Genomic DNA, 24,627 nt, shown 5'->3' with positions numbered 1-24,627 from the left:
AGAGAAGGAGAGACAGAGCAGAAGATCTTCCATCTGATGATTCACTCCCCAAGTGAGTGCAATGACCAGTGCTATACCGATCTGAAGCCAGGAGCCAGGAACTTCCTTCAGGTCTCCCACGTGGGTGCAGGGTCCCAAGGCTTTGGGCCGTCCTCAACTGTTTTCCCAGGCCACAAACAGGGAGCTGGATGGAAAGTGGAGCTGCCGGGATTAGAACCGGCGCCCATATGGGATCCCAGGCGTTCAAGGTGAGGACTTAAGCCGCTAGGCCACGCCGCCGGGCCCAGTAGCCAGTTCTTGAACCAGCACCATAGGGGTACCAGCATCACAGAGCTGGTGTTGACTGTACCTCTTTTTCTAAGAACTTATTGGAAACTTAGAGTTATAGAGAGAAGGAGAGACAAAAAGGAGAAATCTTCCATCCACTGGTTCACTCCCGTAATTGCCAGCAATCGCCAGAGGTGAGCTGATCTGAAGCCAGCAACCAGGAGCTTCCTCTGGGTCTCCCGTGTGGGTGCAGGGTCCCAAGGTTTTAGGCCATCCTCTGAAGCTTTCCCAGGCCACAGGCAGGGAGCTCATGGGAAGGAAAGTAGAGCACTCAGGACTTAATGGGATCCCGGCACGTACAAGGCAAAGATTTAGCCCCTGAGCCATCATGTCAGGCCCTGCCCTGTGATTCTAATCTATCTTCCTACTTATGTACCTGAGAGCTAGTAGTTTACCATGGCCCAAGAACTTGGGCTCCTGCCACCCTGTGGGACATGCAGGCGATTGTTGACTCCTGCCACCCTGTGGGACATGCAGGCCATTGTTGACTCCTGCCACCCTGTGGGACATGCAGGCGATTGTTGACTCCTGCCACCCTGTGGGACATGCAGGCGATTGTTGACTCCTGCCACCCTGTGGGACATGCAGGCGATTGTTGACTCCTGCCACCCTGCGGGACATGCAGGCGATTGTTGACTCCTGGCCTCCTTCTGTCCTGGTACAAGCTGTTGCAAACATTTCAGTAACCAGGGACTGGAAGATACTTTTTCTCCTCCCCTGCCACCTTTCCCTCTGACACTCCTTTAAGATAAATAAATCCAAAGAAAGGGGGCTTGGTGTGGTAGCCTAATGGCTTCACATCCACTAGGATCGCATATGGGCGCCGGTTCTAGTCCTGGCTGCTCCGCTTCCCATCCAGCTCCCTGCTTGTGGCCTGGGAAAGCAGTCGAGGACGGCCCAAAGCCTTGGGACCTGCACCTGCATGGCAGACCTGGAAGAGGCTCCTGACTCCTGGTTGTTGCTGCCACTTGTTGAGTCAACTAGCAGATGGAAGATCTCTCTGTAAACCTGACTTTACCATAAAAACAACTTAATGTTTAAAAAAAGAGAAAGGGAGAAAAGAAGTGGGATTCCTGGAGTGCTGTGGTAGTCTGACCCTGCACCCGTGACACCTCGTCCCATGTAGGCACTGGTTCGCGTCCCAGCTGCTCTGCATCCCATCCAGCTCATTGAAAGTGCCTTGGAGAGGCATCCGCGGATGACCCGAGAATTTGGGCCCCTGTGGTCTCACGGGAGAGGAGGAAGAAGCTCCTTGCTTTGGGCCTGCCCAGCCCTTCCTGGCGTGACTGCAGAGTGACCCAGCTAAGAAAAGATCTCTATCCGTCTCTCCTCTGTAACTCTGACTTTCACGGAAAGAAGTAAACCTTTCATGCACACACAAAGATTGCAACCTGTAGGCTGAACAGGAAACAGGGACAAAGTCCTCTCACCTGCTCTACTTGCTGTTGTCCCTGAATTTTTCCAGAAAATTCTTCTTAAAATGTACAGAGCTATTCAAGTGCTAAGCGACTGTCTGCATGTATAAACATGAATAGAGCATCGTCCTCTTCATTGTGCATCCCACAGCTGTGACTGACAAGGCTCTCTCTCTCTCTCTCCAGATCGTGTCTGCAGTGCAGTATTGCCACCAAAAACGCATCGTGCACAGAGACCTCAAAGTGAGTCCAATTTCCTTTATACCAGGAGGATGCTACATTTATGTCTCATTATACAAGTGAGAGCGTTAGTTTGTACGATGAAGAAGCAGTAGATGCTGTAGTCCTGGAGCGCAGTTCAAGCTACAGTAAACAGATGAGCTGTCCTGAGAGTTAGGTTGCAGTGGAAGCAGTTGGTAGCGCAGCCTGCAGGAGGGCCACACCCCTTAGGAACCCAGGGATGTGTGGCTGCCTCCTTAGACTGCTGTGTGCTTCTGTTTCTCTGCTCCTTTCCTGTTTCTAGTAATGCTTTGCTTTTTCTTTTTAATTTCTAATTTTTTAACTAAGATTTTTGTATTTAAAAGGTGGGGTTGGGCCCAGCTTGATAGCGTAGCGATTAAGGTCCTCACCTTGAACGCTCTGGGATCCTATATGAATGCTGGTTCTAATCCTAGCGGCCCTGCTTCCCATGCAGCTCCCTGCTTGTGGCCTGGGAAAGCAGTCGAGGACGGCCCAAAGCCTTGGGACCCTGCACCCGCGTGGGAGACCTGAAGGAAGTTCCTGGCTCCTGGCTTCAGATGAGCTCAGCTCCAACCGTTGCGACAGCTTGGAGAGTGAACCATTGGACAGAAGATCTTCCTCTCTGTCTCTCCTCCTTCTGTATATCTGCCTAATAAAAATAAATCAATCTTTTTTTTTTAAAGGCAGAGTTAACATACAAAATGGAGAGAGATCTTCAGTGCATTGATTGACTCCAGATGGCTGCAGCAGCCAGGGCTGACCCAGGTTGACAGCCCCCAGCTATGCCATGTTATTATAAGCTTTACTTTCCTTTTTTTTTTTTTTTTAAAGGAAAAACGTCTATTTTTGACATCTTTTTATCTACTTGAAAAGCAGAGCCTGGAAACAGGCTGATAGAGATCTTCCTGTTGCAATTCCCTCCCCAGATACAGACAAGAGCCAGCACCATCCTCGCCCAAACCCAGGAGCCTGGCACGCGCCCTGGCTGCCTTGGCTGGCCAGGCTCAGGCCCTTGGAACGCTGCTGCTGCCCAGCACCCTAGCGGCCCTCGGCGCCACACTGCTACCTGCTGCGCCGTCTGCTCTTACCGCAGAGCCGTGGTGTGAAGGTTTTCTAGATTCTGTTTTGTCTTGACACTCAACTCTTTCCTCATGGTGCTTGCTTGCTGCTGCCCACAGGGCATTTGGCTCATCTTAGCATTTGCAGTGTCCAAGTTCATGTAGCTGGTCACCATTTCTACAGCCAGAGCTGTCCTGGGCTGCAGAGCCAGTTTGTGGAGAATCTTCTCCTGAGCCTCTCTGGCACCTTGGTTGCCACAAGCCGTCAGTGCAGTGGAGTCCGCACTTCGTCCTGGAGACGGCCATGCCCATGCTCCTCCGGGTCCGTCACCTTCAGCTCAGTGACCAGGTCCTTCTGGCGCTGCTCCTTAGTGAATCGAGAGTTCTCTGTCTTTAAAGATTTATTTTCTTTTTGTTTGAAAAGAAAGTTACAGAGAGAGATATTGTCCATCTGCTGGTTCTCTTCCAAAATGGCCACAGTGGCTGGAGTAGCGGAAGCCAGGAGCTCCTTCCAGGTCCCCATGTGGGTGCAGGGTTCCAAGGCTGCCATCCCAGATGTGTGATTGTTTATGTCCTACGCTATTGCTGCAGCTGTCTGAGCAGCGAAGTAGGTGAATGCTTGGGTCCTGTCACCTAAATGTGACACTTGAATTGACCTCTGGGTTCTTGACTGTGGCGAGGCCCAACACTGGTTTCCAGGTTTGGAGAGTAAATGAGCAGATGGAGTAGGTCAAGGTGAGAGAAGCACCACGTGCCAGGGTCAGCTGCCGCTTGGAGTGCTGGCATGCCCTTCCAGAGCACTAGTGTGAACCTCAGCTGCTCTTTCCATTTCCTGGGAAGGCAGCAGAGGCAGCAGGGAGCTGGATGGCAAGTGGGGCTGCCAGGGCATGAACCGGCGCCCGTATGGAATCCCAGCGTATGCAAAGTCACTACTTTAACCATTAGGCTATTGCGCCAAACCCGTCACCCTTTTATCACTACAGAGAAATGTCCAAGGAGGCTAACTTATTCATCTCACAGTTGTGGGGGTTCAAAATAATATGCCCCGTTGGTTTGTTTCTTGTTTTAAATTTATTAATGATGAGTCCAGTGCAGTGCCTCAGTGGCTAAATCGTTGCCTTCCAAGTGCCAAGAACACATGAACACTGGTTCGTGTCCCAGCTGCTCCACTTCCCACCCAGCTCCCTGCCTGTGGCCTGGGAAGGAAGTCGAGGACAGCCCAAGGCTTTGGGACCCTGCACCCGTGTGGGAGACATGGAAGAGGTTCCGGGTTCCTGGCTTCAGATTAGCCTAACTCCCACCATTGCTGTCGCTTGGGGAATGAACCAGCAGATGGAAAAACTTTCTTCACTCTGTAAATTTGTCATTCCAATAAAAATAAATACATCTTTTAAAAAATATTAATTTTTTACTTAGAGGAACCCAGCCAAGTTCAGGTTAGGAGCTCGATCCTGGTCTTCCCCATTTGTGGCAGAAGTCCACGTTTGGCCCCTGAACTCTGCCACTCAGGTCCTGTGGTAGCGGGAAAGTAGACACAGCTGAGGAGCCGAGTGTAGAAACAACATCCATTTTGTTGATCCAAGGCATTTGATGTTCAGGTTAGAACTGTACCTCATATCTGATACTGATTGTTAATGTTATACAGTTAAAAGTTCTGACTTGCCTCTGTTTTTCTGTAGGGAAAACAAATTTAGTTGATCATAACTTCATATCATTTTTTTAAAAAATATTTATTTTTATTACTAAGTCAGCTATACAGAGAGAAGGAGAGACAGAGAGGAAACTCTTCCTTCCAATGATTCACTCCCCAAGTGAGCGCAACGGCCAGTGCTGCGTTGATCCGAAGCCTGGAACAAGGAATCTTTCCCATGTGGGTGCAGGGTCCCAAGGCTTTGGGCTGTCCTTGGCTTCTTTCCCAGGCCACAAGCAGGGAGCTGGGTGGGAAGTGGAGCTGTCGGGATTAGAACCCACGCCCATGTGGGATCCTGGTGCGTTCAAGGCGAGGAGTTTAGCTGCTTGGCCATGCCGCCGAGCCCAACTTCATATCATTTTAAGAACACCTAATCCTATCATGTTTATGAACCTGTTTTGAGTTAATTTTATTTATATCTTGATGTTTTCTTCTAGGCTGAAAATCTATTGTTAGATGCGGATATGAACATTAAAATAGCAGACTTCGGTTTTAGCAATGAATTTACTGTTGGCAGTAAACTAGACACCTTCTGCGGCAGTCCTCCTTATGCGGCCCCGGAGCTCTTCCAGGGCAAGAAGTATGACGGGCCGGAAGTTGACGTGTGGAGTCTGGGTGTCATTCTGTACACGCTGGTCAGCGGCTCCCTGCCCTTTGACGGCCAGAACCTAAAGGTATAAAATGCATTTCATCCAGGGGCTTGAACAACTGTAGAAGAATTTTAAAACATGGCAAATCAGCTCACTCTTCTTTCTTTCTTCTCTACCCCCTCAAAGGAACTAAGAGAGAGAGTGTTAAGAGGGAAGTACAGAATCCCTTTCTACATGTCCACAGACTGTGAAAACCTTCTCAAACGTTTCCTGGTGCTAAACCCAATTAAACGAGGCACTCTAGAGGTAACCCCAGATCATGAGTAACTGCTTCATTTTCTGATAAACCGAGCACTTTCCTGGCACCATTTAAGACTGAATTGAAGCATTAGCGATGCATTTTTAAGTTTTTTCTTTGTATAATTATTGAAATGTTAAAAATAGATTTTTCTGATTATTGGAACATTCTATGCTGCTGACAAACAGCTTGTCTTTCTAGCAAATCATGAAGGACAGATGGATCAATGCAGGACATGAGGAGGATGAACTGAAACCATTTGTTGAACCAGAACTGGACATCTCAGATCAGAAAAGAATAGGTAATTACCCTGTGGTTGAGGGTGTGTGCTTGTGCGCTTCTGTCTCCGCTCGTGGGGAGTTAGGCCCGGGTTGTGCGAATCGGCTTGTCTGTTGTTACATTTGAGACCTCAAAGCCTGCAGCTTCCTGCAGTAGCACCCACTACTCCTGGAACAATAAATTACTCATTTGTGATAGGTCAAATAAATTATTGTGTTCAAGCATTAACTGTATTATGTCTTTGTTTTAGATATTATGGTCGGAATGGGATATTCACAGGAAGAAATTCAGGAATCTCTCAGTAAAATGAAATACGATGAGGTCACAGCTACCTATTTGCTGCTGGGGAGGAAGTCTTCAGAGGTGAGGGCGAGGGGGGCTCAGGGCCTTTATGTCCGTAACTGTGCAAGGGCTTTCCTTAATGTATGTAGTAGATTTAATCGGTTTTTCAAATTTGCCTGCAAAGCAGCCTACTAAGACTGCTATGAGCTGCTCTGTTAACTGTGCCCCTTGGTGGTGGGTACTGGCCCGGCTGGGGTGTTCGTAGGTAAGCCGTGGTCTTCGCTAGCGCAGGGATCATGAAAAATACCAAGCAGAGGAGAAAGAACATTTGAAAACGCCTCCAAGGAGGATGACAGACACAAGCTGTTTTGGATTTTTCCAGCAGCCATAAGAAATACTTGTACCTAATTTTACGATTGTTATCTTCGCACATTGAGATTCTTCTATGTCTGGATGAGCTACTTAATGTGCTGGGAGAAGTTTAGTTTCCTACTAAATCGTTTGGGTCTGTATTGTGCTCTGCCCTGTTTGTCTCGTTTCTCCTAGCTGGATGCTAGTGACTCCAGTTCTAGCAGCAATCTCTCACTTGCTAAGGTCAGGCCGAGCAGTGACCTCAACAACAGTACTGGCCAGTCCCCTCACCACAAAGTGCAGAGGGGTGTGTCTTCAAGCCAGAAACAGCGAAGGTACAGTGACCACGGTGAGTGTGAGGCTGCTCCCCCCCGTGTCCTCAGCTGCTGGCCCTGGGTGTCCTCGCTGCCTTGGGATCGACCGCCCCTTCTTTCTCAGCCCCCCTGCGATGGCTGGTGGGACACATCCAGTGCTTTTGCTGAGTGAGGTTATCTGCTGGGCTCTCTGTCTGCCAGCCACACCCTCTGTCTGTTCCTCTCCTCCAGCCTGGCTCTCTGGAGCTTCCAGTATTGATGGAAATGTGTACCTCAGTTAGGAAATGAAGTGATAGATTCACAGCTGGGCCCGGCCTTGTAGCTTTCATGTTAGACAGGCTAACCCAGAGGAGCCTAGATGGGTGTACGGATTTTTGGTTGGTTGGTTGGTGTTTGCTTTGCCATTCTCATCCACACTCTATTGTTGCTATAATTAAACCATCCTTATTCTTAAAATTTATCATAGTAGCCACTATTTTAAAGCTTCAGGTCCCAGGGCTGCATTCTTTGAGCTCCCCATGGCTCTACCTTTTAAGTCAGTCCTCCTGGGTTGGAGTCCCAGGTCTGTACTGTGTGTTCATTTACCCTAAAAGATGAATGATCATCTTGTAGGTGGTGGCACCAGTGCATGCTGCAGCAGGTAAAGCTGCCACTTGCTACTGTGTCTAGAAAGGCAACAGAGTATGGCCCGACTGTACCCATGTAGGGTTCTAGAAGCTTGTGCTTGGCCTGACACACTCCCAGTTGTTGCAGTAATTTAAGGAGTGAGCCAGCAGTTGGAAGATCTCTCCTCCTCCCTGTAGCTTTTTCAAATAAATAAATAAATCTTTAAGAAGAAAAAACAATACAGTTATTTCTGCAACTTAAGTATCTTAGAATTCATAAACTAAATTTCTATGAGTCTACTCATATCTTTTCCTTTTTTTTTTTTTTTAATGTATTTAGTTATTTATTTGAAAGAATGATGGAGCTCTGTCTGCTGGCTCATTTGCCAAATATATGGAACAGCCAGAGCCAGGTCAGGCCAGACCAGGGGCCAGGAACTCCCAAGTCTCCTGTGTGGGTGGGAGGAACTCAGGTATTCATCCAGGAAGCTCCAGCAGAGACACAGGGCTTCCGGGACTAGAAAGAAGCATTTGGTTTAAATGCCGGTGTCTCAGATGGCACCCTAACCCACAAGTGTGGCACAGACTCAGTTGATAGTTAAGACTCATGTCCTAAAAGGGAACCTGCCTCCACCTGCCATTCATTCCTTATCTGTTCCATTCCCTCTTCTCTGGACATCTTTCACCTCTGTAATATGTCTGAGATTTGACACTTGGAACACAGAACATTCTAGATGTAAATAGTTTTAATGAGTTGTGGGGTTGGATTGTTTGATTTGGTTTGTTTCAAAGGCAGAGAAACAGAGACAGAACAGTCTTTCATTTACCGATTCACACCCCAAAGTGCTTGAAACAGGGCAGGAGCCTGGAACTCAGTCCAGGCCTCCCTTATGGGGCTGCTGTGCTCCATTGCCTGTTCCGTTCTGCAGTGCCACATCAGCAGCCAACCTGGCAGGGAGCCAGTATCTGCTGCAGGAATCCCAAGTGACAGCTGACATACCAAAAGCTCACCCCACAGTTTTGGTTTTGGCCTCGTGCTTGAAGCTCCTAGGCTCAGCATTCCATAGTGCAGTGAGTGGGTTCAGGTCCTGGCTCTGCTTCCAGACCCGCTGACTGCTGATGTCAGACTCTGCAGGCAGTGAGTGATGGCCAATCAGCTCAGCTCCTATCACCTGCCTTGGAATGCTGACACAATTCCCAACTCCTGGATCCAGCTGTGGGCCCGCCCCAGGACAGTTGGAGGCGTTTGCAGAGTAAGACGCCGACTGAAGCTCTGTCTGTCCACATGTGGCTCGTGTTGTCTGCCTCGGGTTCTTGTTTTTTAAGTGACAACAGATGGCTCAGTGTCCACTTCTTGTGCTCTTGCCTGTGGTCTGGGCTGGCTCAGTATGGTGTCAGGCTGGTGGCAGGGAACTGTCCACGTGTCCACTGCACAGGGCTGCCGGGATTAGAACCGGTGACCATATGGGATCCCCACACATGCAAGGTGAGGACCTTGGCCGCTACACTATCATGCCAGGCCCAATAAGTAAATTTTTTTTTAAAGATTTATTTTATTTTTATTGGAAAGGTGGATATACAGAGAGGAGAGACAGAGAGGAAGATCTTCCGTCTGATGATTCACTCCCCAAGTGAGCGCAACAGCTGATGCTATGCTGATCTGAAGCCAGGAGCCTCTTCTGAGTCTCCCGCGTGGGTGCGGGGTCCCAAAGCTTTGGGCCGTTCTCGACTGCTTTCCCAGGCCACAAGCATGGAGCTGGGTAGGAAGTGGAGTTGCCGGGATTAGAACCGGCGCCCATATGGGATCCCGGGCGTGCAAGGCGAGGACCTTAACCACTGCGCCATCGCGCCGAGCCCCCAATTAGTAAATATTTAAAAATTAGAAATAGCAAAGTGACTGGCTTTGTGGCGCATCACGCTAAGTTACAGTCTGCAGTACTGGTGTCCCATGTGGACACAGGCCACGTCCTGGCCGCTGGTATGGTGTCCTGTGTGGACACCAGGCTAAATCCTGGCTGCTATGTTTCTGTACCAGATTCCTGCTGGTGACAGGGCAAAGCTCAGCTGCTGCTGCTTTTTCTTTTTTTTTTTTTTAATATTTATTTATTTTTATTACAAAGTCAGATATACAGAGAGGAGGAGAGACAGAGAGGAAGATCTTCCATCCGCTAGTAGATTCCCCAAGTGAGCACAACGGCCGGTGCTGAGCTGATCTAAAGCCAAGAGCCAGGAACTTCCTCCAGGTATCGCACATGGGTGCAGGGTCCCAAGGCTTTGGGCCGTCCTCGACTGCTTTCCCAGGCCACAAACAGGGAGCTGGATGGGAAGTGGAGCTGCCAGGATTAGAACCTGTGCCCATATGGGATCCCAGCGCGTTCAAGGCGAGGACTTTAGCCACTAGGCCACGCCGCCGAGCCCAAAGCTCAGCCTCTTGACCCAGGCACCATCTTGGCTCGGCTCAGTGTCAACCCCACTTGGAGCATTCACTGCAGGTGACAGTCTCTATCACTCTGTAAGTCTTTCAAATTAATGATTTTTTTTTAAATTTATTTTTATTGGAAAGGCAGATAAACAGAGAGAAGGAGAGACAGAGGATAAGGTCTCCTGTGTGCTGACTCACTCCCCATATGAATACAATGGCCAGAGTTAGTCCATCCAAAGCCAGGAGCCAGGGACTTCTGGGTCCCCCATGTGGTGCAGGGTCCCTAGGCTTTGGGCCGTCCTCACTGCTCTCCCAGGCCACAAGCAGGGAGCTGGGTGGGAAGTGGAGCTGTTGGGACCCGAGTCAGCACCCACATGGGATCCCAGCATGTGCAGGGTGAGGATATGCCAATCAAACCATCATGTTGGGCCCGATTTTTTTTTAAAGCAGAAATAAACTAATACGTGTAATGTCAGAATTGAATTAATTGTATAGAGTGAATATGTGTCGATGTAAAACACGTTAGAGGGTTTATTGTTTTCTTAGATCATCTTTAAAAATGTATGTTGTTGGTTTTGTTTTTGTTTTTCTCTTAATAAGATAGAAATGATATTCTGTCTTAAAACTGAGCTCTTTATTTTAGCTGGCCCAGCTGTTCCTTCAGTTGTGGCATACCCAAAAAGGAGTCAGACCAGCACCGCAGATAGTGACCTCAAAGAAGATGGAATTCCCTCCCGGAAAACGAGCGTCAGTGCTGTTGGAGGGAAGGGGATTGCTCCAGCCAGTCCCATGCTTGGGAATGCGAGTAACCCCAACAAGGCAGATATTCCTGAACGCAAGAAGAGCTCCGTCACCCCCAGTGTAAGTAGTGCTGGGCTGCAGAGTCACCTGTGATTGACACGTGCCCTCTCCTAGTCTTCCTGCTGCTCTGCCAGGGTACTGGGGACTGGGTGAATGATTTTGGCTAGAGGGTAAACAACCCAAGATGAGAGTGCAAACAGGTACGGTATCTGCTGAGGCTGTACTCTGCATCCAAGATGGCTCCTTGCGGGCTCATGTCGACAGAGTTGGCTAGTCCATCACCTGTGACACCAGCGTCCCCCAGGAGACCAGCGAGAGTCGAGACTGATCTCTCCCATGAGCCTGGAGGCAGCCGGGGACTCGTGTGCCCCTGCCACCCACTTGACATGACCTGGTGGCTTTCTGGCCCTCTGTCCTGCCACGGTGGCCACTGGGGAAGCGAGCCAGTGACTGAGAATCTCTGTCTGCCAGCTGGGACGTCCCCCTCGCTGCCGCATGCCCTGCTCAGTTTTCAGAACGCTGCCATGAGAAGGGAACATTGTTGGAGTCCTTGCCATGTGCCAGGGCCCATGGATTAACAAAATTCTAAAGGAGAGAAAGTGAGAACATGAGGTAATTGCCTAAAATTATGCTGCCGACCTGAATCCAGCTCTTCAGCTGACCCTTTAAGAACTCTCCTCGGTAAGTAGGTAGTATTTAGTCCATTCAGTTGGATATATTTGGCTTGAGCCATTTTCCCATGGGTTGACCTATCTTCTATCCATATGGCAGCACTCACAGAAGCAGTTCTAGAATTTACAAGGTTGCAAATTCTGTTGAGGCTTTGCTTTCAGCACATTTTTCCTTAGACCTGATCATGATACAGCCTCACACACAACCCTGGCCTCCACCAGCAGCTCGTGGGGAGCCCAGATCCTCTGTTGTATGGCTCTGGGGGCAAGGCCCATACTGTTCCCTGCTGGCCCTGAGTGCTGTGGAGTTTAGTTGGCCTTCCAGAGTCCTGCAATTTGAATGCAGTCCTCAGTTGGGATTGGCACCTGGCTGAGATGAGCAGGACTTCAGGGTCTGCCCTCCTGGCCTGTCGCCCCCTCCCCCAAATACCTGCCTGATGCCCTTTAGCAGAGTGGGCAGTAGGTTGCCCATAGGTGATTACTTAACAAGAAACTAATCTTCAAGTTTAATGTTGTTTTACTGTCTTTGGAACTCCTCTGTACCTGAGTCCACTTGGCTGGTTAAGTGCTTTCTCAGTATAAAAATTTTGTGACAAAAATCTTCAAATGTGATTTTTGTTCCTTTTTCTTTTGAGAGAGAATTCGTGTGACATCAGTGTGACTGAAGCCTGCAGTTCAGTGGCATGTTGTACGCTGACAGGGCTGTGACACATCTGTCAGCGTCCATCACTGCCCATCTCCTCCTTGACCTCTGCTAGGGGTCAGACGACATGGAGCTCTCTGAATCAGACGTGTTTGCCTCAGCATGGTTCCTTCAAGGCTTACCTGTCTTGTACCATTGTTTTAAAAGATTTTGTTTGTTTGAAAGGCCAAGTTACAGAGAGAGGGAGAGACGGAACGTGATTTTGCATCTGCTGGTTCCTGTGTCGAAGAGCTGTAATGGCCAGAAGCAGGAAGTACTTCTGGTCTCCCTTGGGGACACGGACAAAAGGACTGTTCACTGTTTTCCTAGTGTGTTAGCAGGGAACTCGACTGGAAGGAGAGCAATTGGGACTGAAGCCAGCATCCACTTGGGATGCAGGAGCTAGGAGCTTCTGGGTCTTTCAGCTAGATTGGGGGTCTCAAGGACTTGGCCATAAGCAAGGGGGCAGCCAGGACAGCACAAACAAGCTCATATAGGTTGCACTGGCCTGTGGAGGATTATCCAGTTGACCCACCACGCTGGCCCTCTGTAGTTTGTTTGCTTTTAAAGAAAAAACAGATCTTTAAAAACAAAGTTGGATGAACAGAGAGGAAGATATTCCACCCACTCATTCACTCCCAAAGTGGCCAGAGCTGAGCTGAGCTTCTTCCAGATCTCCCATGCAGGTGCAGGGTCCCAAGGCTTTCAGCCATCCTCCACTGCTTTGCCAGGCCACAGGCGGGGAGTTGGATGGGAAGCAGGGTTGCCGGGACACAAGCCAGCGCCCATATGGGATCCCAGTGTGTGCAAGGCAAGGACTTTAGCCGCTAGGTTACCATGCCAGGCCCAGCTTGTTTGTTTATTAAAGATTTATTTTTATTGGAAAGGCAAATTTATAGAGAGAAGGAGAGACACAGAAAAAAGATTTTCTGTCTGCTGGTTCACTCCTCAAATGGCTGCAATGGCTGGAGCTGAGCCAGTCTGAAGCTAGGAGCCAGGAGCTTCTTCCTAGTCCCCCATGTGGGTGCAAGGAAGTGGAGCAGCTGGGGTATGGACCAGTGCCTATATGGGATGCTAACACTTGAAAGGGGAGGATTTAGCAATCAGACCATGCTGGGTCCAGTTGCCCATTTTTTAATTGAGCTGTTAAAGTATATTGTGATTGACTTGTAAGATTTTTTAAATGTATTTTGAAAGTAGACCCTCAGGTATATTATTTACAGATATTTTCTTTGTAGAAGTTTCCTTTCACTTGCTTGTCAGGTGTTTTTTGTTTGTTTGTTTGTTTTTAGATTTTATTTTTATTTGAAAGGTAGAGTTACAGAGAGAAGGAACAGCAGAGAGATCTCTGTGTTGCCCCACCTGGCTGCATCGGCCGGGGCTGGGCCAGTCTGAAGCCAGCAGCTTCTTCCACGTCGTCCGTGTGGGTGCAGCCGCCGCCCTCTGCTGCTTTCCTGGTCACATTAGCAGGGAGCTGGGTCTGAAGCAGAGAGCCAGGACTTGAAACTGAGCTTTTTATGACTTGACGCCAGCCCTGAATTCAAATTTGATAACATTATACGTTTTTTCTTCAGTTACTCATGCTTGTGGGGGTCATATCTATGAACCCAGTGTCACATACATGTTTTATACCCCTTTACTTTATGAGTTAAAAAATAATAAAAGATTCATTGATTTTTATTGGAAAGGTAGATCTACAGAGAGGAGAGACAGAGAAGGAAGGGTCCTTCATCATCTGGTTAACTTCCCAGTTGGCCGCGTGGCTGGAGCTGAGTTGACCTGAAGGCAGGAGCTTTCTCCAGGTCTCCTGCATGGGCGCAGGGTCCCAAGGCTTGGGCCGTCCTCTGCTGCTTTCCCAAGTCATCAGCAGGGAGCTGGCTGGGAAGTGGGGCAGCCGGGACATGAACTGATGCCCGTATGAGAGGCTGGAGCTTGAAGGTGGAAGATTAGACTGTTGAGTCTTAGCTCCAGCTGCATGTATAAATCATATAATTGTTTGAAAGTCAGAGGTAGAGGTACAGCTTCCGTCTGCCAGTTTACTGTCCAGGAGCCTATTGTGGGCAGAGCCAGGAGCCCAACCCAGGTCTGCCATGTGGGTGCTGGGACCCCAACACTTGGGCTATCTTTTGCTGCTTTTTCTAGGCAGTAACAGAGAGCTGAATTAGACATGGGGTTCCCAGGACACTCCCTTCACCTATGGGATGCTGACCTCAGCTGTGGTTTTGCCTGTATGCCACTTCACCAGCCCCATACCTTCCTACTGTCTTGCTTCAAGTTCTCAACGAATTGGTTGTGGTGGGTCAGCCTTTTATTTATCTCCACTGAGTACTCTTGTCTGTGGAGGAGAGTTATCGTTATTTTATTGTGATATATTTGCCAAATAGCTTACGGCAGAATGCCCTCTGTTGTAGAGTAACACCGCATCTGGCGGGATGACACGGCGAAACACTTACGTGTGCAGCGAGAGAACCACAGCTGACCGGCACTCAGTGATTCAGAATGGCAAGGAGAACAGGTATTAAATTTTGCCTGTGTGTGCAAGAGATTTTTTTTGTCAAGGGAAAGGAGAGCATTATTATTTACTTCTGTTTTTATAGTGACGATTCAGTAAGTATTTTCTAAAGGTAAGTTGAATTTGTTTTGTTTTTCGCAAGACAGTAGGATTGCAGACTTGTCTGGAGCGCATGTTCCCAGCCTGCTGTGGTAATGAGTAGGGTCGCCTTCAACCAGGAGGACAGCGAATCTGGAGAGCGATGGTGCACCAGGACCGGCAGGGGCAGAGCTGGCCATGTGGAGATGGTGCCAGTCCCAGGGCCAGCCTAGAACGTGTCGGGAGGGAGAAGGCAGTTAATGCCAGTTATGAGCAGATTAGAAAATCAGGACAATTCCAGAAACTGCAAGGAAAGGCCAGTTTGTCGTGAAAGAGAAGGAGGTTGTATTGGAAGAAAAGAGTTAGACACTCTGTATATAAAGCAAATTTACAAGTTCTTAAGGCTTGCCTTTAGTTTTGGAAGTCTTGTGTGGGTGAGTGGAAAAACATGACATTCACGAAGTCCGAGGTCGAATATAAAACCGCGCTGCTGCTCTGTCGTCACCAAGGCACAGTCATTGTGAGGTCCTCGGGTCTTCCTGATCACAGGAAGTGTGAGATGAAGCCGATTGTCCACCCTGAGAACTGTCCTGCGTGCCGTGTCCGTCCCCCAGGCCCCCCGGCCTCTGGATGTGCTACAAGATGGCGTTTCTTGCTCAGGGCACTCACGCTCGCTCGTGTCCTCTGACTCCCGTTTGCTTTGTGACTGAAGACCATGAGCCGGCCTAGCAGCCGGGCTAGTGTGTCATAGTATTTTTAGTTCTTTGTGGTAATTTGTTCTCTCTTTTTTTTTTTTCTTTTTCTCTGTCAAGCATGTTACTTTTTAAAATACAGGTTCAAAAGGGATGCATGTTTTGTTGCTCTCTGCGGCACCTGGTGCCGTGCGGGCAGTCGGATCTCGTGGGTGCCGAGAGCGGCCGCGTTCGCCTCTGCTCCCCGCCTGTGCCCGTGGTCTTCTTGTTGCCCTGCCCACGATTCCTCAGTCCTTGGGTGGAAGTAGTCTCAGGACTTGTTAAGTTCCTTTCTGCAGCTGTCTTCATTTGGGACTCATTGCAGTTCCCTGGTCCCTGGCCTCACTTCTTGGCACTCCTCACTGGCTTCTGACAGTGCTGCCTGTTTCAGCCAGTAGGAGGCGCTGCACCGGACCCTACAAGATGAGACCCACCCTTTTGTTCCATCTTTGGAGTTTTTCCTTAATGGATACTCTGTGGGCAGCGGTGGCCTGCACCCCGTGTTGGAGTGCCTGGTGGGACTTGTGCTTCTGCTTCTGATGTCAGGTTCTTGCAGGGCTCCACCATGAGGGGCCATGGCTGGCGGCCCAAGTCCCTGGGTCCTCGCCAGCCCCCTGAGAGTGTCCTCCATGCTGGCTTCACCCACCCCGGCTGACAGCCTTGTGGGGGCACGAACCTGTGGGTGGAAAATCCAAGTCTCTCCGCACTCTCTGCCTTTGAAATACTTACTTCAAAAGGAAACAAAACTGAAAGCTGATTGGAGTTGAGCAATGAACTTGAGGTCAAGGTCGGGCTTGGGGATGGGCTGCTAGGGCAGCTTCCTGGGCAAACTCATGCTTCCTGCCCCTCCTCCCACCTGTTTATCTCACACTTCCACTAATTGAAAGGACTAAGGCGCCTGTTGTCTTCTGAAGCAACCACAGTAAGGTTCATATAGATTTTTTAAAGATTTACTTATTTTTATTGGAAAGGCAGATTTAGAGAAGGAAAGATCTTCATCCCTTGTTCATTCGTGAACTCAGTGACCAGAACTGAGCTGATCCGACGCCACCAGCCAGGAGCCTCTTCCGGGTCTCATGCGGTGCAGGGCCCTAAGGCTCTGGGCTGTCCTCGACTGCTTTCCCAGGCCACAGGCAGGGAGCTGGATGGGAAGTGGAGCTGCCAGGATTAGAACTGGTGTCCATATGGGATCCCAGTGCATGCAAGGCAAGGAAATTACCCACTAGGCCACTATACTGGGCCCTTCTCTGTCTCTTCATCTCCCTATGTAAATATCAATAAACAAACAGATTTTGTGTGTGCACATTTAATGCATACATTAGTAAATACATATAAATAAATTTGCTTTCGGGAAAAAATTATTTTCAAAGAATCGGGTGATTTCCCCTCGCCCGAGAAGTGTGTGAGGGCAAGTGCGGGTCCTCAGGAGTTGTTCCTGTGGCACGCAGATCAGTAGTGATTCTGTGTGAGTTTTCTGGGAACCAGATGCTTCTGCTGTGACCTTCCTGCTGACAGGCCTTACCGTTGTGCCTGTCAGGCTCTAAAAGTGGCCTCACCCTGGCGTTGACTAATGCTTGGGGTCCTGGCAGCCTTGGTCACTCTTTGTGGTAGCGTTCTGACTCAGTGCACATGTTTCCGGGGAGTCTCACCTGCACAGACTCTGCTGAGCCTAGCTGCTGAGCCTAGCTGCTGTAGCTGCTGATAAACCATCCCAGGGGCAGTCTCCATGCCGGCTGCAGCAAGCCCCGCAGTTGATGTTGCCGAGGCGCCCACACCTTGGCCGCGCTGTTTTCTTCTGCTCTCCTCGCCGTCTCTGCTGGGCTCTGTGGGCCAAGCAGCGACCACAGTGCTCTTAACTTAGCGCAATTTGTTCAAAGAAGTTTTAGATATTGATAAAAAAAATTTAAGTTGTAAACTTGTAACTGACTGTATTGTTTTATCTACTTGTCATGTATCAAGAATTGAGCCTAGTAGCCTGGTGGCTAAATCCTCACCTTGTGTGCCTGGGATCCCATGTGGGCACTGGTTCATGGCCATCCATCAGTTCCCATCCAGCTCCCTGCTGTGGCCTGGGAAAGCAGCAGAGGACGGCCCAAAGCTTGGGACCTGCACCCGCTTGGGAGACCCAGAAACTCCCGATTCCTGGCTTCGGATCAGCTTGACTGCAGCTGATGCAGCCGCTTGGGGGGTGAACCAGTGCATGAGAGATCTCTCTCTCTCTCTGTGCACTGACTTCCAGGATGCTCACTTCAAGTCTTTGTACATTTGGTCACAAGTTCAGGGAACCACCAAGCCTGCCTGCTTTCCTTCCTTAGTGATCTATTTATTTCCACTCAAAAGACAGATTTACAGAGAGAAGGACAGAGGGGCGGGAAGAGCTTCCATCTGCTGCTTCTCTCCCCAGATGGTTGTAATGGCTGGAGCTCAGCTGACCCAGAGCCAAGAGTGTCCCTGGGTCTCTTAAGCAGGTGCAGGCGCCCAAGGACTTGGTCTGTCTTCCGTGGCTTTCCCAGGGCATGAGCACGGAACTGGATGGGAAGTGGAGCAGCTAGGACTCAAATCAGTGTCCATGTGGGATGCTAGCAAGACAGGTGGAGGGTTAGCTTGCTTGGCTGCTGCCGGCCCGCCCGGGGGCTTTTTGGTGGAGTACTGTAACTTGTTGGGAAGCACATGGACCCAGTAGCCGCTGTGCTGGGGACACACCGACAGGATTGCACGTCGCTGTTTGACAGAGTCCTGGCAGGGCAGGCTCTCAGTGCGGCATAGAGGCACCAGGGGAGCTGTGAGGAGTGTGTGGAAAGGCGCCAGGTCTCCTGCCGAAGTTGGTGGATTGAACTCCCCTTGAAGTGCCATTCCTGGGGAACCTGGCAGAATGCAGGCCCTGGCCTGGGAGTGAGGAGTTGGACGCGTTGTGCGTTACAAGATTGCGGATAGGTGAACACGGGCCCCGTTAGCTTTGGAAGCTCTTGGCTGTTTGGTAGGTGGGTTGGAGGCAGGGAGAACAGTAAGGGTGAGGACGGAAGCCTCTGCCAAGACCCCGAGGGCCGAGTGGGCGGGAGATCTGACTGCAGGGCCTCTTGGATGGTGGCACGATGCCATGTCACAGCAAGTTTGGGTGTGGGAGCACCTGCCAGCATGTGCAGATTCCCGCAGAAAGGGTGCTGTCCTGCGCGGCCAGAGGCCCACCTCCTGGGCCCAGAGGGTGACGGCTGAGCTAGAACCGGAAGGGTGATCTATAGTTCACATTTGCACCGTTTTCTAGGTGTGAACAACCTGAACGGGAAGCAGGTGGGGAGAGTTTGAGTGAGCCATTGCTGTCCTCCGTTTCCCTGCATTCACCTTGTCCTTGAGTCACAGGCTGACTGAACTCCGAGAATCTCCTGTTCTGCTCCCTGGTGCCCTGCCTCCTGATTTGGGTCGTCGTATCTTGTTCTCCGTTGTGTGGTGTAGAGGTACTTTGGGATGTGAATTTTGTGAGCACAGCTCTCAGACTCGTGTCTTCTGCTCTCACAGCACTGTCCCTGACCAGAGGACTCCGGTGGCGTCCACCCACAGTGTTAGCAGTGCAGCCACTCCAGACCCCGTCCGCTTCCCAAGAGGCTCTGCCGTGCGCAGCACTTTCCACGGCCCGCCCAGGGAGCGGCGGACCGCCACCTATAACGGCCCGCCCGCCTCCCCCAGCCTGTCCCACGAAGCCACGCCGTTGTCCCAGACTCGAAGCCGAGGCTCCACTAATCTTTTTAGTAAATTAACTTCAAAGCTGACGAGGAGGTAAGTGCTGGCGAAGCCTGTTGCTGACCAGAGGGAGGGCTGCCCCCGCGGCGCCTTGAGACGCTGCACAGGGACCGTCATCCCACCTCTAGGTGCCCACGTTGTGATTCACGCGTGTCTGACTTGACACAGCAGAGCCGCTCAGGGTCTCCACTCACTCAGTAGTTATCTCGCACCTGGGAGGTTTTTGCTGTTGCGATCAGCCGTGTGCTCGCTGCCGTTTAGCACAAGCCCAGATCCAGTGGAAGCAGCAGCTGGCACGCCATGCCCTGGCACCACCAGTGAGGGTGATGCAGCGGTGGGCATCGCTCCCTTCATTGACGTTGAGAGAGCCGAGTCAGCAGTGTTTCTCGCTCTCAGGAGGTTGTACAACTACTACAGTCAGTGGCTTTTCTCAGAAATAAAACCTTTAGCTTAGTCTCAGTTTCTGTGCATAGAATGCTTTCAGAAACTCACACGGTTCCTTAAGTTATCTCTGTCTTCATAACCTGGTGTGGAACTTGCAGAAAACCTAGAAACATTGGCTGCTGCACGAGGAACCAGATAGGGTACCCCGAGCCAGGAGCACGTAGTGAAAGGCCCGCTCAGCAGGACTGTCCCCTGCAGTCACGGGACTGGCCGCAGCAGCAGGGGCTTCTGCCTGTCGCCTGGGTTTGAACTAGAAGCCGCATGCCCCTTAATGGCAAGACTCCTTAATTACTTCAGCGGTTTTGTTGGAGTCTGGCCATTCATGTTACAGGTGTCTCACTGAATGGCCTGCGGTCTTCTGACGCGGGGTGGGAAGGGTTCTTGGTGTCTGCTAGCAGTGACAAGACGGCACAGGATGCAAGTCTCAGTGTGCCCTCCTACCCTCTTCTCAGTCCCTTTGCTAAGACCCCTCATTCCAGAGTGGCTTTGCCGCGTTTCAGGAACCTGTTCATGAGCAACAAGAGAAAAGCCTGGCGGCCCGAGAGGAGCTCCTTCCTTTTCTCTGCTTGTCCCCTAACCCACCTCCAAAACAAAGCCTTTCCCTGCACGTTGGGCGGTGAAAGATGTCCGGGTCCCTGTCCCTGGCTGTTGACCTTGCTGTCCTGCTCAGTGCTGCCCAGGCCTGAGCAGGGCAGGACGTGCAGCCCCGAGGAGCCACTGCCGAGTTCTCAGTGTTCTCAGGCCGCTTTCAGAACATGAGCTGCTGTCTGTGGGCACAGAGCCCGTCACCTGGCAGACACAGCTGTGTGTGCGATATGACGATGGCACACTCCCTCTCCTGGCATCTGCACGGTTTGCTCTGAAGGGTTTCTTCATTTTATTTCATGTCATTTCAAGATTTATTTATTATCCGAACAGCAAAGTTTGAGACAGAGAGAGGGATCATCCACTGCTGATTCACACTCCAAATGGCCCCACAGCTGGAGCTGAGTTGATCTGAAGCCAGGAGCCAGGAGCTTCTCCAAGTCTCCCTGTGGGGAGCCAGGGCCTAGGCGGGGCCTGTGCTCCACTGCTCTCCCGCCACGTTCACGAAGAGCGGGATGAGAAGCCGTGCTTCGCCCCTGTGGGAAGCCGGACCATATACAGTGGCTCTGCCTGCTCCCCCCGGTGCTGACCCAGCAGGCAGGGCTCTGCACCGGCTCCCTGGAGAGCATGCCATGCTGAGCAGAGCGTCCCCGGAGCCGGCCAGGGCCTGTGGCAGGGGAGCCACCTCTTCTCCCCTCGCAGTTACACTGTCCTGACCTGAGCCTGGAGACTGGCTCTGGGGGAGCTTTTGAAAAAGTCTTATTTTACAATCCTCAATCCATTTCTACCCCCAAATTTTTACAAAAAGATCATTTTTTGAAGATTTATTTGTTTTTATTAGAAAGGCAGATATACAGAGAAATATCTTCCATCTGTTGGTTCAAGTGAGCACAACAGCCAGAGCTGAGCTGATTCTAAGCCAGGAGCCTCTTCCAGGTCTCCCACACGGGTGCAGGGTCCCAAGGCTTTGGGCCGTCCTCTGCTGCTGCAGGCCACAGCAGGGAGCTGGATGGGAAGTGGGGCAGTATCCATATGAAATTCCAGCACTGTAAGCAGAGGCTTAACTAATTTTACTGTAGTATAACAATAATTTTCAAATAATACTGCTGTACATTAGCATAATTTTCAAGTAATACTACTGTAGATTAGCATAGTCCTTGTTTTCACATGCTAGCTTTTTAGCTGATGAATATTAAAATAGTGCCAGTTATTACAAGTTACAAGAAATGAAGGATTTCATTGCTCCATCCAACAAATAAATATGAGTGAGTATGTTCATAGGTGGGCTGGTTGTCCCAGTAGAGGTTGGCAAGGCTCCTGCGGCCTTGCCCCGGCACGCTGGGGATGTGACCGTGCACCCTGAGCTCGGGTCACACTGCACCTGCTGCAGTTTGCGCATCTCCTTGGTGCTGTGAATATCCAGCCAGGCCTGTCCAGCTCGTTACGTATAGTTAACATCCAGGGTCTGCACTGTGGCAATGAGGATAGCCATCGCCTCTGGCGCCAGCATCCCGTGTGGGCACTGCTTCACGTCCGGGCCGCTCCACTTCCGATGCAGCTCCCTGCTAATGCATGTGGAGAAGTAATGGAGACTGGCCCACGTGCACGTGGGAGACCCAAAGAGACTTCTGAGTCCTGGCTTCTGATCAGCGCAGGCCGGCCTCGGCAGCTGTGTGGGTGTGAACTGGTGGCTCAAATATCAATCTCCCTCTATTGTAATTCTTTCAAACAAATAAATCTTTTTAAAAAATGCATAAAATTCACACTGTTCTCTGTTCACTAAATTTTCATTGAGATCTAAAATTCTTGAAACATATATTAAATTCTAATGTATTTTTCTTAAAAAGTTATTTGTATCATAGCACTATAACAAGCATTTGTTAGTATTTAAAATGTATTACTATTACATTGTAAGTCATTTGTCTTTTTAACAGTAATACTGCATCTTGAGAGTGTCCCCATGTGTCGGACTTTAAACAGGCTGGGGCTGATGTCAGTAATGCTCACCGTGAAATGGGCCTTTCAGGGCGGTGTCTCTACTTCTCATCAAGTGCCCGCATGCCCAGTTGCGGGTCACCCCGCACCCCTGCGCAAGCCGCGCCTCGCCGTCTGCCGGCCGCGAGCGCAGCTCCGTGTCGGGCTTTCCTTCTGTAGATAACTGACTGCATTTTTGTTGTGTGGGTTGCTTCTGTTAATTTTTTTTTTTTTTTGGCTTAATTTCTTTTAGAAACATGTCATTCAGGTTTATCAAAAGGTAGGACTTGTATATACACATTTATGTTCCAATCCTCACCCCCACGCTGCTCCTGCAATTAACATCAGGTTTGGCTTTCTGGCCCTGTTTTTTCCCTTAAAAACTAAATTTTCTGCTGAGAACTAAATGTTTATTTTCTTGAAAGGAAGCCGGAGAGCGGTAGATGAACTCTCCAGCTGTAGGCGCGCGTGGCGCCTGTGCATGCTCACGCACTCTGTCCCTGCTACACTCATGTGGCATCCACATAACTCTGTCTCAGTACTAACACTGGGCATGCCTCCTCTCGGGAATGCTAGTGTGCAGTGCCTGCTGAGCCGCAGGCATGCGAGGTAAGTGTCTGTGTCAGCCGGGATGTGTTACGGAGTGTAGCAAAGGACAGAGAAAGTAGCTAATACCCTGAGGGTGGAAACAAGCATGAAATTCAAACAACCCGATTTAGTTCCGCCTTTTTTTTTTTTTTTTAAGAAATTGAAATGTGAGGGCCCAAGCACAGTAGCCTAGTTGCCAAAGTCCTCCCCTTGCACATGCCGGGATCCCATATGGGTGCTGATTCTAATCCCAGCAGCTCCACTTCCCATCTGGCTCCCTGCTGTGGCCTGGGAAAGCAGTGGAGGACAGCCCAAAGCCTTGGGACTCTGCACCCGTGTGGGAGACCTGGAAGAGGTTCCTGGCTCCTGGCTTCAGATGAGTCCAGCACTGACCATTGCGCTCACTTGGGGAGTGAATCATCAGATGAAGATCTTCCTCTCTGTCTCTCCTCCTCTATGTATATCTGACTTTCCAATAAAATTTTAAAAATAAATCTTTAAAAAAAAGGAAAAATTGCAATGTGAGCAGCTGCATAGCATGTTTTGGGGAGTTTTAACTTCCCAGCCGCCACAGAGTGGAGCCTGCTTGTCTGTTTCCCTAGGAGCCTGGCCCTAAAAAGAGGAAAGTGACGTCAGAGCGCCAGAGACAGTGCTGGGCGGAATGCACAGGTGCCCGGCAGGGGACTGCCTCATGGGGCACCGTGTGCCCGGGCAGCGGACGTCCCGGCAGGCTCTAGGAAGCTGGGTTACAGCAGGGTTCTGTTAGCATGAATTCTGTCAAAACCTTGCTTTCTTCCTAACCCTATGATTTTATTATTATTTTAAAGATTTATTTATTTTGGGCCCGGCGCGGTGGCACAAGTGGTTAAAGGTCCTCGCTTTGCACGCCCGGGATCCCATATGGGCGCCGGTTCTAATCCCGGCAGCCCTGCTTCCCTTCCAGCTCCCTGCCTGTGGCCTGGGAAAGCAGTCGAGGACGGCCCAAAGCTTTGGGACCCTGCACCCGCGTGGGAGACCCAGAAGAGGCTCCTGGCTTCGGATTGGCATAGTATCGGCCCGTTGCGCTCACTTGGGGAGTGAATCATCAGACAGAAGATCTTCCTCTCTGTCTCTCCTCTCTGTATATCCGCCTTTCCAATGAAAAAATAATAAAAATAAATCTTTAAAAAAAAAAGATTTATTTATTTTTATTGAGAAGTCAGATTTTATAGAGAGAAGGAGAGACATGAGAAATTCTTCCATCCGCTGACTCAAACTCCAAGTGACTGCAACAGCGAGGCTGAGCTGATCCAAAGCCAGGAGCCAGGAGCCTCTTCCGGGTCTCCCATGCGGGTGCAGGGTCCCAAGGCTTTGGGCCGTGCTCGACTTCCTTCCCAGGCCACAGGCAGGGAGCTGGATGGGAAGTAGAGTAGCCAGGAGACACTCATATGCAATCCCATCACTTACAAGGTGAGGACTTTAGCCACTAGGCTACCACATAGGGCCCTTTTCCTTGATCTTTGGGAGTGGAGGGGGAGGAAACCAACATTATTTAAAAGCCAGCGTGATGAGGAGGCCTGTTGGCTCACTGCCAGAAGGCCCACAGCAGCTGGTCAGGCTGGAGCAGCTGCAGCCAGGAGCCCCGTCCAGCTGGCCTGATAGGCTCGGGGATCAGCCACTTGGCTGTTTTGTCCTTCCTGGCGCGTTCCTGGGAGTTGGATCAGGGCTGCAACAGGCACTCCTGTGTGGAACACCAGCACTGCCCACGGCATCCTGACCCACTGTACCACAGTCCTCCCCCTGCCATGACTCATGTTCAGTTCATCTTCCCAGCTAGGACATTCTTCCTTGTACAGAAAATGTTACTGAATTTAGAATTTAACAGGTAGCCCATTTCCTTTTTAATTAAAAGCCCATTGGACTGTGGGGAGTGGTTAAAAAGAGCCTGGGCATCCCAGAGCCACGAGTGTGCTGCT

At 50.3% G+C, this 24,627-nt stretch overlaps 1 protein-coding gene across 3 annotated transcripts in view; it reads left to right on the top strand.

Moving 5' to 3' along the window:
- MARK3 (microtubule affinity regulating kinase 3) overlaps positions 1–24,627 on the top strand; it is a 60,044-nt gene that overhangs the window by 32,780 nt on the left and 2,637 nt on the right. For 2 of the 3 annotated variants that reach the window (XM_040975024.1, XM_040975022.1), the window contains exons 7-15: positions 1,929–1,985; positions 5,168–5,404; positions 5,507–5,626; positions 5,820–5,919; positions 6,148–6,260; positions 6,726–6,879; positions 10,515–10,732; positions 14,437–14,540; positions 18,860–19,117. In XM_040975024.1, coding sequence (XP_040830958.1) covers positions 1,929–1,985; positions 5,168–5,404; positions 5,507–5,626; positions 5,820–5,919; positions 6,148–6,260; positions 6,726–6,879; positions 10,515–10,732; positions 14,437–14,540; positions 18,860–19,117 — 1,361 coding nt within the window. Of the gene's footprint in view, positions 1–1,928; positions 1,986–5,167; positions 5,405–5,506; positions 5,627–5,819; positions 5,920–6,147; positions 6,261–6,725; positions 6,880–10,514; positions 10,733–14,436; positions 14,541–18,859; positions 19,118–22,337; positions 22,365–24,627 lie in introns of all 3 variants that reach the window. The other variant, XM_040975021.1, reaches the window with a different exon arrangement.

The sequence above is a fragment of the Ochotona curzoniae genome, unplaced genomic scaffold (genome assembly GCF_017591425.1).
Source record: "Ochotona curzoniae isolate NIBS_2020 unplaced genomic scaffold, NIBS_Ocur_1.0 contig_2688, whole genome shotgun sequence".
In the NCBI taxonomy this organism is placed as follows: Eukaryota; Metazoa; Chordata; class Mammalia; order Lagomorpha; family Ochotonidae; genus Ochotona; species Ochotona curzoniae.
This window is presented reverse-complemented; position numbering and strand designations above follow the sequence as displayed.